We start from the raw sequence: 17,506 nt of genomic DNA, 5'->3' as shown, positions 1-17,506 counted from the left end.
TCGAGCATTGATTTCTAGAAGGCTTTATCAGCATCTCTAGGGACTCTTGAACTAAATTGGGCATAGACTTTTGAGAATCATGGATTTATGAAATGAAAACCAGGTCTGTATTGGAGAGGCATAGAGAGTGAGCTTGTCATGTATATACAACAGTTGGTAGGCCAGGAGAACAAGCTAGGAAGAGTAACAGGTAGAACAGCTTGTTGAACTTGAACATGCATAAACTTGTACCCAGGGGTTGGTCATGGATAGTTTCCTCCAGTTTTTATTTGTTTACAAGGCATCCAGATTAGTCTTTTGTTTCATTCAGAGAATCTGTGAAATGCATTTTTTGAGAAGGTGGATGCTTTTTAAGTAAAATAAATCCTCACTAACCTGAGGGGTTGAAATTTGATCATGGGTTTTACACAGATTTTTTGGGTAATAGTGTGTGAATTAAAGATGGATTGATAGATTGCATGTTGAAACAGGCAAAGTTACGCTTGCAAACACACTCACAGAACGTTGATGCAGTTCTCTCAACTTACCAAGATGCCATAAAAAAGGTAATTAGGACTTGTATATTCTTTTCTTTCCATGTATTACCTCCTTTTCTCTGCCTGATAGTCATTCTCTTCTTCTATGGGGCCGTGCGTTAACCTGTCTTCTCTTCTCCTTTTGACATAGTGTTTATCGGTTGACTGCCTGCCCGCTGGAGGACCAGCCCATGACCAGCCAATAGCATTTTGAAAAGCCTTTTGTCTCCTATTAATAGGTCGCATTTCACCTTTCTGGCGCCCTCTGTGAGTTGATTTACTGGCCGGTATATACGTACTGAAACCTGGTCAGATCTCTGCTTGCTCTTGGCTTTCTGCTCCATGCTTTGGCAAGTCTTTTTTTATTCCATTTGTTCTTTTTTCCCTTTATAGCATGGTCTAGACTCTCTCAGCTGAACCCTAGGGATGTCCTAGTGTGAAACATGCATATGTGGCTAGTAGGACTTCTGCTTATCTGTGAACAAGTTTAGAGATTGAATCTCCAAGGTGTGTTGGCCTTGCATATTTTCTCGCTTAGTGCTTAGTATACCTGTACCATCCTGCTTTCCTTCCCTGATATGTGTTTAGCATAATGCATTCCACCGAATTGCTGAGCAATTTCAGCAAATTTGGTGTTTTCTTTTTCCTTTTTTTGCAAAAAGGAGACTTCTATTAAGTATGAATAGACCATACAAAATCACAACTGGAAGCCAGAAAAAAACAAGGCCTCATCCCTTTATAGCATGGTCTAGATTCTCTCAGCTGAACCCTAGGGATGTCCTAGTGTGAAACATGCATATGTGGCTAGTAGGACTTCTGCTTATCTGTGAACAAGTTTAGAGATTGAATCTTCAAGGTGTGTTGGCCTTGCATATTTTCTTGCTTAGTGCTTAGTATACCTGTACCATCCTGCTTTCCTTCCCTGATATGTGTTTAGCATAATGCATTCCACCAAATTGCTGAGCAATTTCAGCAAATTTGGTGTTTTTTTCCCTTTTTTCCCTTTTTTTTTTTTTTTTTTTTGCAAAAAGGAGACTTCTATTAAGTATGAATAGACCATACAAAATCACAACTGGAAGCCAGAACAAAACAAGGCCTCATCCCAAAATGTAGGGTGACCTCAACCAATATGGGGCACAAAGGTGCCAAGAGAGTCCTTTGGGGGTTGTTGAGAAAAAGATCCCTTGATCCCACTCCCTCATGAAAACAGTGTGTTTTGCATGCGCAGATCTGGATGGTCCCTGTATACAAGCCCATGTGGCCATAAGAGTGTGAATAGTATCTCCCCACATAGAGTGCCCTCAATAGCCTCGCATCCGGCCCTCCTATGAGGAATATCTTGAAGCATGCAACATTGGGCCACACCTTTGTGGATCAGACTGAGTGTTCAATGCTGGCTAGGCATTGTCAGGACATTTTAGTAGTATCAGTCCTCAGCAGAGGTGGTCTATACTGTGTATGAGGAATATCCTGTAGCATGCAACGTTGGGCCACACGTCTGCATATCATTATGGCGGTGTTCAAATCCCTGCCCTCAAAAAATATTTGTGGACCATACTGAGTTTTCAATGCTGGCTAGGCATTGTCAGGACATTTTAGGCTCTGATGATCCGTCTCGATCACAAACTTTGCACCACACAAAAAGTTGTTCCTTGTCTCAATGATGCATAGATGGCAGCTAACAGCTCTTTATCAAAGGTGCAAGGAGTTTTTTCTGACCACACAAAAAGTTGTTCCTTGTCTCAATGATGCATGGATGGCAGCTATCAGCTCTTTATCAAAGGTGCAAGGAGTTTTTCTGACCCTTTCAAGCTCCTGCTCCTAGGTGCAATTGGATTTCCACCTTGTTATAATACTATGTCGATGGTGTGAGTACTGACATGTCAAATCAGGTGAAATAGTTCATTTCACCATGCAAAGGCCAATATTGTACTGATGTGCAGTCTACTTCAAGCCAGAAAATCCTTTCTTGTTGCGTGGAACTTCACTCCTATAAGGATGCTTGTTAATCCTAACAAACAACTCAACATGTGATGTCGTAATTTGTCATAAGCACTTACCAGTCATTTGGCTAGCCTCCCTGGTAGGGTTTTATACCAGAGGCTGGTTTACAAGTGTACAAGGCTTGAAGATGGGTGGGTTATCCGAAGAACAATTGCATTGTGCATGAACATGCTGTTTGGCATTTGCGTCTCAAGTGTGAACCTATTCTTTGGTGTGGATGTTGCTTGGATTTAATGCATGTGAATGTCCATGGATCGAGGACGCCTGGAAACCGTGGGTGTGCATGCGTATACCAGAGGCTGGTTTACAAGTGTACAAGGCTTGAAGATGGGTGGGTTATCCGAAGAACAATTGCATTGTGCATGAACATGCTGTTTGGCATTTGCGTCTCAAGTGTGAACCTATTCTTTGGTGTGGATGTTGCTTGGATTTAATGCATGTGAATGTCCATGGATCGAGGACGCCTGGAAACCGTGGGTGTGCATGTGCATAATCCTGTTTGAGCTTGACGTAGACTATCTTAGTTTTGCAAGTGGTAAGTATTGGTTTTGGTCCATTTATAAAGTTCAGCTGTTTTATAATGAATTTAACCGGTGCAGGTTCACACTACACTAAAAACCCGAGGACAAATAATAAACAGGGCCGACAACTTATAAGTTGGGCATCCCTTCATGAATGAAGAGTGGACTGTCCCAAATAGTGGCCATGTGTGTGAGTGTGGGCAGCCCACGACGTGTCAACTAGCATGTCAGGACACACATGTTAGGACACACAAGGGGGGACACTAGTCAAGACATTCTGCAAGTTTGTGCAACCACACGTTATGGGCAGCCCATGACGTGTCAACTAGCATAGCATGTCAGGACACACATGTTAGGACACACAAGCGGGGACACTAGTGAAGACATTCTGCAAGTTTGCAACCATTTTCTTCTCTCCTACACATACAATTTTTAGCTCATATTGATTCTATCTCTTGCCTCTTGCCCTCTACCTCATTACCTAGTTGTTGGGACTGGTTCTGGCTACTTTATTATGCAAAATCACGCTTGCCCTATTGTTGCCTTGAGGAGCTCTACTACTGGTTGGCTTGTTTTGGGGCTGATTTAAAGGTTCCATAGTGCTGTTTGGAAGGTGTGAGAGGCTGCCCTACCACTATAAAAGCATGGAAAAGAGGTAAATTTAGCATATATTCATTTAAGCTTCAATTTTGAACTTTCACGTGATGGAACATCTTCTAAAGGCTTATGGGAGAACCAGATTACCTTGTGAGAGTGAGCATTCACCTTCGGTGGTGGGTAAAGTCGGTGATTGCAAGATCATTTGGGTGGCAAATGATCCATTGCACTGATACCCCTTTTTGAATGTTTTCATCTCTCAATTGTAATTGGATAATGCAAATGACCTGGTGGAGGTCTCTTGGTAATAAAACGGGGGCGCCCTGTGCCGCGGGGGGGGGGGGGGGGGGTGTTGATCCATCTTTGACCCCTAGTGGAGTGTTTATGGTCTGTGATTGCATGGTTTAATCTTTCATGTCGAAGTGTTAAATTAACTTAATGGTTAATCAGTTCGAGATTCACACTTCACGCTACAGATTGTCGAGTCAATAGCGATGTAATTTGAGCATGAAGCAACCAAGATCAATGAAGAAATTAGGAGGCATTTGTAAGAATACAGAATAACAAAGTAGGATCAACACAATACAAAGCATTGAATTGCAAAAAGAAGTGGAGAGTAGACAATATTATTGCTTGCAAACTTGATTACAATCTGATGGCCTTCACCGATCCATGTGCTCCGGGTAAGGAGCTTTGATGGCGATCTAGATAGACTCTGGACGCAGGACGTCTTGATTACAAGAGTGCTTGAACACAATGAGCTCGATGATGGACTAAGGTTGCCAAACTAGCCTATATATAGTACCTAGGGTCGGCATGGATGTAGGTCGACCACGTCAGCTAACCCGAGACTTGGTCCAAAATAACCAACCGATCATGTCATCCGACTGGGACCACATTAGACTATGACGATGTGAATTTAAGGGGTTCTTTTATAAGTTGTAAAGAAAATATCTTGTGTTTATATAAGAGCTAGGTGGTTAAACAAAACCGATTGTAGTCATCAATAAACGTGATGAAGTACAAGTGTCCTCCAAAAGATGGAGCCCTCATGGGGCCACAAAGATCACTATGAATGAGGTGTAATGGACGGACAGCCCTCATAGCACCATCTTTAGGAAAGGAATTCTTGTGCATCTTTCCAAGAATGCATCCCTCGCATACATGCTTGAAAGGAACCCGCATAGGAGGAAGCTCATGCACCATTCCTTGCTTTTGCAAGCGTACAAGAGATGGGAAATTCAAGTGACCAAACCGAGCATGCCATAACTCAGTGTCACTCAACACACGGGAGGTGGATGCAATCATAGCATCATGAGAATGAGTACTCCTGTCATACATGTCAAGCTTATACAAGCCACTGCATAATGTCCCAGAAAGCATAAGAGAAGTTGAATGTCTGCTGTCATACACTGAGCAACAATGGTCAAAAAACTGAACCTTAAACCCAGATAATGCAAGGGCTGAAACAGAAATGAGATTCTTCTTAATGTCTGGTACATATAAAATGTCACAAAGAGTAAAACTGTCCCCATTAAATGCTGTTAGCTCCACATTGCCAATGCCTTTAATGGAGTAAGAGGCATCATTGGCACACAAAACTATGCCACCTGGAGGTGAATCCTGCAAAGTGGCAAATAGATCCCTGCAAGAAGTTATGTGCTTAGCACCACTATCAAAGTACCAATCTCCAGCTGAGATAGACATACAAGAAGCAGGCAAGCTGCATGTAACTACTAATGCATAGCCCTCATGAGCAAAGTTAGCCTCTTCTTCAGCTTCCACTGTAGCAGCCAAACCTTGCTGCTTCTTTTTCTTTTCACTCTCAATGCGCTTCCTGCATTCCTCAATGAGATGGCCAGGTTTTTTGCAATAGTTGCATCTCTTCTTTTCTTGGTTTCACCCTCTTTAGACGAGGTAGAATCTGAATGGGCATGTGGTTTGCCATTAGGCTCACCACTAGATGAAGCCCCAGACTTACCTTTGTTTCGATCAAAGGCACCAAATGCCTGATCAACAAAAAGCATAGTAGTCCTGTTAGAACGAGGTTGCTCTTCCTGCAATAAGAGAGTCACCAACTCATCAAAGGTATACAAGTTTGGATTACCGTTCATGAGTAGACGAAGAGTAGTAGCAAAACCCTGATAGGATTCTGGCAAACCGTGAAGCACTGTAGATACAAGTGAACCATTTGGAATGACCTCATCAATGTTGATAAGTTGCTCTCACAAATCCTTGATGCAGGTAAGGAACTTGTCCATTGAATCATCCTCATCCATATGCTCAGACTCAATCTTCTTGCAAAGATAGGCAACACTAGTGTCATTGCGAACCTGATACAAAGAACCAAGTACATCCCATGCACCCTTAGCAGAAGTGCATGAACGAATGTACGGTATAACTTGCCTTTTGCATGAAAGGGCAATCAAAGCATGTGCCTGAGCATCCTTGGCATCCCATCTTAGCTGTTCTGGAGTGGGTGGCAAAGGTGCAGAAGATGTAGCACCACCTGAAGATACATCATCACATGCATCAATAGTCCCTAAAGTTCTTGCTGCTCGTGTAGGTACAATAGGCCTGACATCAGCCCCTGATACATAGACCCACAAATTCTCTGCAACTAGTACATGTTTCATCATATATGCCCACATAGGATAGTTTGTGCCATCCAACTTATCATCAATGGAGAGCATACCAAACAACTCACTAGTATTCCCAGACATGGCTGTCACAAATGCGTACAAACAAGTAGTGTGGCTGAATCAAGGCAAAAATCTGCAAAGCAATCCAATGTTGAGACACCCGAAAAATTGGGGGAAATGCCCCAAATGTGTCTTTATCACATGTTCCAATGCTGTAACACCCAAAAAATTGGCAATGCCAAAGAAATGTACCTATAATACCAAAAATGCGTGCAAATGTCTCTAATAAACCTGCAAATAGTGTCAATTTCTGCAAAATCCCCAAATTTCTAGTGCAATTATGCGCCAGATCTGATGAAATCAATGCAAATGTCGCAATTTCAGGCTCAATGGTGAAAAGCCCCAAAATCAGTGCAGCCAATTTGCTAAATTTTTCAGCAATTTCTGAAATTTTTGACAGAAATTAGAAATGATAACAAAGATCGTTATTGGTTACTGTTGGCACAGCTTTCGAGGAGACATTGCAGTCGAATGTGCAGATCTGTATGACAACACAACAGATAGGTACTAGGTACAGTTAGGCGGCGGCACTGTTCTGCAGGAGGTACAGGCGGAGGCATTCTGCGGCAGACAGCGAAGGGCGGCGGACTGCTGCAGACAGCGAAGGGCGGCGAACAACATGCAATGGCAAGCGGCGCATGGCGTCGGGCAGTCATAGACGGCGTAGGGTAGACGCAGGGCATGTGCAGGCAGGTGGCTCGAATCCCAATGCTAGGTGGCACTCAGCAAGTGGGCGAGACCTTAATGTGCACAGCACGTATGCAAAACCCTAACCCTAAACAGCTCTGATACCAATGTTGGGGTTGGGGAGAGCTTGCCTGTACACCACCACACACACAGAGTGAGCTTGAACAATAAACGTGGGAGAGCTTGTTGCTGGAAAAGTACTCTATCATAATGAGGTACAAAAGTACAATGAGTACAAATAATAGCCTAGGGCAAAGTGCCCAACACACATTAGTGTGTTCACATGGGGAAAAAACCTGTGTCTAGCCATAGGGAAAAAGTGCCTGTGAGTAAGCTGGGTTCACACCTGAACTAGCCGGGATTGGTCATGACCAACAGTACGTAATCTGGGGTGATTTCCCCCATGAATTTTTTGATGTAAACTCGACTTGGGCTTCCACCGAGAATATATATGAAATTCTTTTGATCCGAATTTTGAGTCATTTTGTTGTTTTAAATTGTTAAGATCATCTACTTGTGAGTGTAATTCAATCTCAAGTAGTGATTTTTTTAAAGAACAACAAATTTTGGATGATATCTTAAAAGAATTTTGTGATGTATTTTTGAGCGAGTTACCGAACGGCAGTATCTGGGGAAAGTGGATTTTTGTTTTCTTGGATGGTTATTGGAAGAGCACATACAACCATAGTTACCAAGGAACGGGGGAACGTTTTGACCTTGGGAACGGGAACGTTTTGAACCCCCGGAATGGTGGAATGCCACGTTAGCAAACAAAACTAATGGAATTTTGAAAAATGTCATTTTAAATGATGAATTTTAAGTAGGATAGGCTAAAACTTTGAAAATTTATGTTATGTATGCATAGTTGAGTGGAAAAATGTTTAAATTTTTTTTTTTGCCCTTTTTGAAAGAGTTTTTGGGTTTATTACCAGGGGGAATGTTTTGCAACGTGGGGGAACGTTTCCCCCTGGCCGTTTCTTGTGGGGGAACGTTCCCCCACATTTCGGAACTTCCAAGAGTGGAGAACGGCGTTCCTCCATTCCTTAAGAGGGGGAACGGTGTTCTTGAGTAGCTATGCATACATCTCAGGGTGGTCTTGGAGATTCTTGGACGAGAGAAGTTGTATGCGAAGGAGTCACAAGTGACTTCTTCAAACAAGAACTCTTGTATGTGGGTCATGTCATCTATTGATGGTGTGAGAATTGATCTAGATAAGGTTCGTAAGGTCTTGGAATGACCTATTCCGTGGACAATTAGGCAAGTGAAATCATTTCTTAGTTTCACTGGCTTTTTCAAGAAGTTCATCAAGGCTTATGCCAAGATTGCTGCCCCCCTAACTCAACTTTTAATGGGATTGAGTAGCAAGAAGCAAGGGTGTCATCTTTGTTGAGGGTGTGAGAATTGATTGAGATAAGGTTCGTAAGGTTTTAAAGGGAATGTCATCTTTGTTGAGGGTGCGAGAATTGATCTAGATAAGGTTTGTAGGTCTTGGAATGGCCTATTCCACGGACGATGGTGTGACAACGATAAAGTACTTGTGTTAGGGAGTCCACGTGTTGCCCGGGCACGATTCACCCACTAAAACTCTTGAAATATGGTAGGTTTCGAAAAGGAATTGCCATACCTGCTGCTGGATCATTCTGCTCGGCGCGGACACATGTACTTCTAGATGGATCACCACTCATTGAAGTATACTTGTGATCAATTTGACCTGAGGGGTCGGAAGGCCAGATGGATCGACCTCATGTAGGAGTTCGACTTTGAGATTCCTTACCATAAGGGAACAACCAATTGGGTTGCTGATGCCTTTAGTAGGATCCTAGAGGTCAATGCTATCTCTTTTGTTGAGATAACGATTGACTTCTATCTATCTCAACAACACTTTTGGGTTGCTGATGCCTTTAGATGGATCGACCTCATGTAGGAGTTCGACGTTGAGATTCCTTACCATAAGGGAACAACCAATTGGGTTGCTGATGCCTTTAGTAGGATCCCAGAGGTCAATGCTTTCTCTTTTGTTGAGATAACGATTGACTTCTATCTATCTCTCAAGGGACGTTCCCAACATGATTCCCATTTTGGTCGAATATAGCAATTGGTCCAAGCCGGTTGTAGCCATGAGATTCGAGTGTTCCAGACACTACGATAAGTGTTGTTGAGAGAGAGATATTGGAAAAGTATTCCATTAGAGGTGGATGGCAAGGTTTGTGTGGCCAATGATCCGGAGGTCCAAGCTTTGATGTTGCATGAGTGCCATGCACCTAGTTCGGGGCACTCGGGCGGCATACATACAACCTTGGCCTTGGTTAGCCGGCATTTCTATTGGCTGTGCATGAAATCCTTGTTGAGGAAGTTCAAACTTTATAAAATTGGAACGCTTAGAGCTGCATTCTTTGCAAATTCCCGAGAATAAGTGGCAAAGTGTCTCAATGGATTTTGTAGTTGGATTTCCTTGGACTACTAGGGGTCATGATTCAATCTGGGTCGTAGTTGACGATAAAGAGTCTTAGCTCTTTGTAAAGCACCTTGTATAAGCTCTATGGACTGCCTGAGGAGATTCTCAGTGACTGTGTGGCCAGTGATCCGGAGGTCCAAGCTTTGATATTGCATGAGTGCCATGCACCTAGTTCGGGGCACTCGGGCATACATAGAACCTTGGCCTTGGTTAGCCGGCATTTCTATTGGCCGTGCATGAAATCCTTTGTTGAGGAAGTTCAAACTTTATAAAGTTGGAACGCTTAGAGTTGCATTCTTTGCAAATTCCCGAGAATAAGTGGCAAAGTGTCTCAATGGATTTTGTAGTTGGATTTCCTTGGACTAGTAGGGGCCATGATTCAATCTGGGTCGTAGTTGACGACAAAGAGTCACGCGTTGGCTTAGTTAGCTCTTTGTAAAGCACCTTGTATAAGCTCTATGGATTGCCTGAGGAGATCTTAGTGACTAGGATTCCAAATTCAATGCACAATTCTAGCAATCGGTGCTTTCCAAGTTGAAAACATGCTTTGAGTATGCCATTTTTGGATTATCCTGAGTCGGATGGTCAAAAAGAGAGGACGAACCATACATACTATGGAGGATAAACTGAGGCCGTGTCTCCCCGAGACAGTCTAAGTGGGAAAGGTAGCTTACACAGAGGACGACCCATACTATGGAGGATAAACTAAGGGCGTGTCTCCTCGAGACAGTCTAAGTGGGAAAGGTATCTTACACAGATTGAGTTTGCTTATAAGTAGTAAACATGCAGCTACTAGTTTTTTAGCCCATGTATGCTTATGTACGGTTATCAGTCGAAGTTACCCATTGCTGTAGGACTACGGGAAGTCAAGTTGAAATTATCAGTGGATTTCTTGCAAGATATGTAGGATATGCTGAAAGTTGCAAGGGGAAGCTTAAGGAGTGCTCGATTTTTTGCTTACCGAGACGATGGACCCTGAGAGTTTTATGAGAGGTCATATGGGTGTATCTTAAAGTCCCAAAGGTCTATGAGGAAAGTTATCTTCTCATTGTTGTGGTCCTTACTAGATCACAAAGAAGATTAGTGACGTGGCTTATCGGTTAGCACTACCTCGTGGCATCAAGATTCACCGTGTATTTTTAACATCAATGATTTGAAAGAATGTTTGGGTGAAGGTGATGATATTGTACGGTTTGAGGTCAAGGCTACATGGCAGTCAATGCATAATTTGAAGAGTCACTTCCCCGGATTCATTTGCGGAGGGCATCAATGGTCTCAAGGGGGGAAGTATGTAACGTCCCAAGGCTAACCAAGGTTAAGACCTTCAGGTTAGATTAACCATAGCCTAGGGTTTAGGCATCTTAAGTGGGGGTTAGGATTATCTTTATGCTATATTAGCAGACATTCAAATTTCACATTGTGAAGAACTTTTGTCCAAGTTGCAGCCAATTGATATTGTGTTAATTCTTTCTATTTTAGGTGGTGCATATGCCCTATCAACTACCTTTTTGTTGTAATAATTCTTTCTATTTGTTATGATCCTTGCTGCTAGGCTTCATTATGGCTGAGTCTGCCCTGTATCTCCGGAGCTCTGACAGAAACTCAGTACACAGACCTTTGTATGAATGTATGCTCTTATGTGTGTGTGTGGTGCATTGGGGTGGTGGGGGTGGGATGATGACGTTAGTGGGGATGTCATAGTATCGATAAAGAGTCACGCGTTGGCTTAGCTCTTCGTAAAGCACCTTGTATAAGCTCTATGGATTGCCTGAGGAGATCTCAGTGACTAGGATTTCAAATTCAATGCACAATTCTAGCAATCGGTGCTTTCCAAGTTGAAAACATGCTTTGAGTATGCCATTTTTGGATTATCTCGAGTCGGATGGTCAAACAGAGAGGACGAACCATACTATGGAGGATAAATTGAGGGCGTGTCTCCCCGAGACAGTCTAAGTGGGAAAGGTATCTTACACAGATTGAGTTTGCTTATAAAGTAGTAAACATGTAGCTACTAGTTTTTTAGCCCATGTATGCTTATGTACGGTTATCAGCCGAAGTTACCCATTGCTATAGGACTACGGGAAGTCAAGTTGCAATTATCAGTGGATTTCTTGCAAGATATGTAGGATATGCTGAAAGTTGTAAGGGGAAGCTTAAAGAGTGCTCGATTTTTTGCTTACCGCCGACGATGGACCCTGAGAGTTTTATGAGAGGGCATATGGGTGTATCTTAAAGTCCCGAAGGTCTATGAGGAAAGTTATCTTCTCATTGTTGTGGTGCTTACTAGATCACAAAGAAGATTAGTGACGTGGCTTATCGGTTAGCACTACCTCCTGGAATCAAGATATGCATAATTTGAAGAGTCACTTCCCCGGATTCATTTGCTGAGGGCATCAATGGTCTCAAGGGTGGAAGTATGTAACGTCCCAAGGCTAACCAAGGTTAAGACCTTCAGGTTAGATTAACCATAGCCTAGGGTTTAGGCATCTTAAATGGGGGTTAGGATTATCTTTATGCTATATTAGCGGACATTCAAATTTCACATTGTGAAGAACTTTTGTCCAAGTTGCAGCCAATTGATATTGTGTTAATTCTTTCTATTTTAGGTGGTGCATATGCCCTATCAACTACCTTTTTGTTGTAATAATTCTCTATTTGTTATGATCCTTGCTAGGCTTCATTATGGCTGAGTCTGCCCTGTATCTCCGGAGCTCTGACAGAAACTCAGTACACAGACCTTTGTATGAATGTATGCTCTTATGTGTGTGTGTGTGTGCATTGGGGGGGTGGGGGTGGGATGATGACGTTAGTGGGGATGTCATAGTATCGAGTCCGTACTATGCAAGTTGGAGTTGATGGTTTATTGTCTTGTGGATGACTACCATGAGGTTATAAATTGCACTTATAAATTGCACTTTCTTATAAGGTGAATTTGGGCATGTTCTTGGATTCATCTAGGTATATCTTAAGTGGGGGTTAGTATCTTTTATGAGACGTGCTATATTCGGCCTTGGTTTACTGGAGGTCTATATAATTGACTTTATAGGAGGCTAACCAAGGTTAAGACCTTCATGTTAGGTTAACCATAGCCTAGGGGTAAGTTATCTTAAGTGGGGGTTAGTAGCTTCTACGAGACATGTGCTCTATTTGGCCCTGGTTTATTGGCGACTTTTATGAGTTAGTTTGAGGGAGAGCTCCTCAGACCTAGACTCGAGGCCTTGAGACTACTCCGTGCTTACATCCGCCGATGGGTGTGTGTATTGGTGGTATGGGATGCTAGGGACTTTGCACATGGAGCCATGTCTTGGCTACTATCCCCCTGTGCTAACCAGGGTTAAGACCTTTAGGTTACATGTGCTATATTTGGGTTGTGGTTTATAGGAGGCCTATATAAATGACTTTGAGTCAGTTTGAGGGAGAGCTCCTTCTTGGACTTGAGGCCTTGAGACTATTCTGTGTGTATTGGTGGTATGGGACGCTAGGGACTTTGCATGTGGGGCCATGTCTCAGATCGTACTATCCCCTTGTGCTCGGTGGTGAGCCTGAATGGCTTCATGGTTGGGCTGTGAACTAGATGCCAGTGTTTGCGTGTTTCCTTTATGTTTATGCTTAATCGCAGGCAAAAACCAAGAGCTGCCACATTGCCCATGATGGGTCATGAATCCACATCAAGATCTGGATCGATGGCTGGCCAACATATATGCCCAATGTGCTTTCTAGTTGCTAGCACCTCTAGAGGCACATACATCCCCATGGGCCTACGGAGGCTCAGGCATGCTAAGGCACATCGCCTCTCTACCTAACCAGCCCTCCAGTCTTCCACCAAAAAACAAGCTTGGGGGAGTTGAAAATTCTGATGACTTGACTCTATTGAGTTCTTGCCTCAATAATTGAAATGGTGGTAAAGAAGATCATGGGATGTATCCACTTAGCTGCTCTGGCATCGTAACAATTCTCAGCCCTTTGTGATTAAAGATGCATGGTTGAGGACAGGGCTAGCCATGCCTACCGTATGTATGTAAGTAACCAGCTGAAATGAGGCATCTATGTGGAGAGGGTAGGCTGCAAACTGAGAGAGAGAGAGGGAGAGAGAGAGAGAGAGAGAGAGAGAGAGAGATTTCCTGCATGGTGGTGTGATTAGTTATGCTTACTGTCTGTAGTTATCTTAATTTGTACAGGTTGATGGAAATCGTCCAAAAGAGGTGGTATTCCAAGAAATAGACAATGTCCTTTCAGAGTTACTGGAGAAGAATTCAGAGTCTGTGATTGCTTCGGCTGGTGCCCCTGGCCCCAAGTCATAGTACGGTAGCTCTAAGATGCATGGAAGGCATTTCTAATTTATCAGTATTGATTGCATCATAAAATGTGAAGAGGGAAGTGGTCAATCGTGTGCTTAATTAAGCAAGTTGGTAAGGCCCATTATTATTTGAGGCATTGAAGCTTTGAGGGGGGCTTATCATTATAATCCCCTGCTTATAGTCGGCTATCTCAATATTTAATTGACCTCAGGATCATTAACGTTTCAGTTATCATCTGAAACCTCACCGTTTTGAAAGGCTTCCAGTTACTGTGGAAATTAATAGGGATTGCAAGAAGATGTTGCAAGAAATGAAGTACTCGCAAATCTAATTGCTTCTGTGATTGCTCGCCAATTTACATGCAGCCAATAAAGACTAGTCATAACATTTGAAGGATTCACTATCAGCTTACCTTTAGGGAATTGAATTTGAATAATAGATAAACTGCACATATTATCGTTTATGGTTGTGTGATAATGAGATACATGATGGAATGGTCAAACTTGTTTACATGTGGCAATGTGGTTGGTTCTTGTATGAGTTGCTGCTTTGTGGAGGATCACTTTCTTTTTTTCCCCAAAGAACAGATCCTTCCATTAGCTACCAAAAATCAGCCAAAACGACTAAGTACATGACCCAATAGAAGGAAAAACAGATGGATACAGAGAGGGGCTCTTCCTCGCTAGCTGGCCGCTCTCGGAGGAAGGCTATCTCGTACGGTTTATATATATATATATTTTTTGGGGGTGGGGGGGAGGGAGGGAAAACCAAACAGGTGGCATGTAATGCCAAGTAACCTTGCTGTCTCTAACCCTCAGGAAAGGATCGTTGCTCCAGATCTGCAGACAAGCATCTTGGCATTCTTGCTTACGCTCAGAGCCACATTGTAACTTCTCCCAGTGGCCTCGGTGGGTGTCATGGTAGTGCCCTCTATGGCCTCATTGTAGCGAGCATGCCAAATGTGCCATTCCAAAGGCCAAATCTCCCACCTGTGAGACAGGTGCCTGTGGTACTCCTCCCCTATGGGACTGCTGAAATCAGGGCTGTCGTGATCCTGTGGTGAGAGAGGAGAACCGTGAGGCCTTATCCCGACTCCTCATAAGCTAGGGCCGGTGTTGACTCAGTGGCCCATGGTGCGGGCAGATGCCTGGTCCATGGTGAAGATACGGATGATCCTCTGCCAGACCTGCTCTTCCTTGGGACAATTCCAAAGGCAATGATGCCGAGACTCCTGAGGGTGTCCGGGTGTCCACACCTAGAACAGAGTGCCGGTCGACCTCAATTGCCAGCTAGGTGCCCGTTACAAAGCTCATATGAGCTATCTGCCAAAGGAAAAGAGTAATCTTCCATGGCCGGACATTATACCCCATAGCCGTTTCCAAACCTCAGGGAGAAAATGTGTGGGGATGTCTTGGGTTTGCCGATGAACTGCTATCGTTGGTGTACTATCAACCACTGGCATCTGAATCATGCGGCTCAGATGGACTATATACACATAAAAGGGTTGTCGGGGGCGTCCTCGAGGGTGAAGGGATATGCCATTTCCACTTGCCTGGATCCTGCTTTAGTCTCATTAGTGGTGGGCCCTTCCATAATGTTAATCTCCATAATCTTTCTATGGCCACTTTGAGGATCACTCTATCTTAGAGTGAGGTGGTTGACATTCACTTAAATTTTTCAATAAATGAACTTTGAGTGTAAATGCACATCAAAACATACTACCATATATATATATCATATACATATACATCAACACAATGCTTCCAGCTGACCAATTGGGCATTAAAGCTCTTTTATCAGTTATCATATGTTTTTTGTAAAGTTGCTTAATATTTAGTATTAAGAGTGTTAAATGTTTTACCAGTTGAGCACTAGTTGAAGCTAATGGTGTGGATCTCAATGTAGATAATACTTGGGAATGCTGTATGAATGAGTTTGACTCCGTTGATCACTCTGTAAACGGGGTCGAAGTGTCTTTGTACATAAGTGCAAGCCCACCACTCTCGGTAGCCCATAATGACAGCGCAGGCTTTTGTTAGTTTGAAGGATGTGTAGTGTGAGTTTAATGAGTATATATTGAGAGATTGGACATTAAGTCTACCTAATATAAGGCTGTCCATTGTTTGCTTCAAATATGAGCATGTTCCATGCTATCATTAGTATGATGGTTCACCCATACTCTATGAATATTGAATGTCACTTTGTTGTATTGGGTCCTAACATTGGAAAAATATTGGTGCCTTCCCTCCATACGTTGAAAAATTTAGGGCTTGCAAGGTGCAACCTTGGATTAAAATACATTTGCACCAACCGGTATAAGGTATATTTACACCATGTAATTTGAATGAATTCATAACAAATTTAAAGTACGTTTACACCATGCAAAGTTCTTAACATGTAAGCTTTCCAAAGTTCCATGTGTAGGGTTTAGTAAAAATTTGGAATACCACCATATCCTACTATGAGGTAAAACAAATAAAACTTCGGGGCTCGTGGCACCGGGGTCGCAATGTATGTATATCTCGGCCCCATAGGTTGTTGAGCGCGTCATAGCGCGATATAACCTTGTCGGGTCACACCCTTCTCATGTATCCCCGGCCCGACTCCATGGCCTTGTGGTCTCGGGTCATTCCATCCATCTCGAATCCATGATCCACTCGGCCCGGCCTCATCGGCTCAACATGGCTCGCCGTCCTTGCGGCTCCATCGTGTTGTTTCCATTGTTTTTCCTTTCGTCGGTTTCATTTCCGCTTCGGCACGATCGCCCATCCCCCGAGGCACATGGCACCCAGTAATCCCCACGGCAACCCGAGAGGCCTAATGTGCCTACCCGGTGCATGAGTGCGTTCTAGTGTGCCTAGATATGGGTCCATGTTTCGCCGCTCCTTACAGTTTGTCCCCATATAGATGCAACTTTGGCATGGTCAAGCATACCCCCAAAGCCCCATGGGTCTCGGGTTGGTTTCCCGACCTCACATACACCTACTACATATCCCAAGGATAGTGTTAGGTAATAGAAAAAAAGGAGACCTTGAAAGGTAAAAAAAGCTTTGCCAAATTTAAGATTTTAGAGAGAGAGAGAGAGAGAGATCAAAGAGTTACAATGTACTTCCATGAAGTGATAAAACCATGAGAGAGAGAGAGAGAGAGAGATAGAGAGATCAAAGAGTTACAATGTACTTCCATGAAGTGATAAAACCATGGAAAAAAAACAGGATAAGAAAAAAAACCCAACTATAGTTGAGAGAAGAAACATCCCTATAAGTGCCATTGGTACAATGGTACAATGAGAGGGGATTCAAGTGCGTCTTAGACATCTATGAATGTATAGAGGCTCTCCACATCCACTGCTTGTAGAAGGGCACTCTTGAATCTTTGGAGGATCTCTTGGATTTGAAGCTATGGAGTGGAACATCTCCTTGGACCAGTGGGTCTCGGTTGTGTAGCTTGCTGCACGTGAGTCGTGTCTAGGGAGACACCTTTTAGGCAAGGTGGCACATATGTTGTCATTGTGAACTATGCCTAGTCCATTGAGCAAAGGAATCTGGGTTAGGGCTATCTCATGGTCGTTGGCCGAGGGCCTCTCCATCTTGGTCGGATGAAAGGAACTAGTGATGGTGCACTGTCAGGTATCCAAGGTCTACCTCTATGCCTCTTTGTAAAGTTGATGTATGTGGTGGTGTAGCTCAATCAATTGTTGATCTAGGAAATCAATGAACTGAGATAG

General features: G+C 43.2%; 1 protein-coding gene across 2 annotated transcripts in view; it reads left to right on the top strand.

Annotated features, from left to right (window-relative positions):
• AMK2 (adenosine monophosphate kinase) overlaps window positions 1–14,240 on the top strand; it is a 67,837-nt gene extending 53,597 nt beyond the window's left edge. For both annotated transcript variants that reach the window (XM_086781843.1, XM_086781842.1), the window contains exons 6-7: window positions 471–545; window positions 13,660–14,240. In XM_086781843.1, coding sequence (XP_086637969.1) covers window positions 471–545; window positions 13,660–13,782 — 198 coding nt within the window. In that variant the 3' untranslated portion in view covers window positions 13,783–14,240. The remainder of the gene's footprint in view (window positions 1–470; window positions 546–13,659) is intronic.
• Window positions 14,241–17,506: the final 3,266 nt, after the last annotated feature.

This window comes from Cibotium barometz, chromosome 43, assembly GCF_041138505.1.
Source record: "Cibotium barometz isolate CiBa-2024 chromosome 43, ASM4113850v1, whole genome shotgun sequence".
Taxonomy (NCBI): Eukaryota; Viridiplantae; Streptophyta; class Polypodiopsida; order Cyatheales; family Cibotiaceae; genus Cibotium; species Cibotium barometz.
Note: the sequence above shows the minus strand (reverse complement) of the source record. Positions and strands in the feature narration are given on the sequence as shown.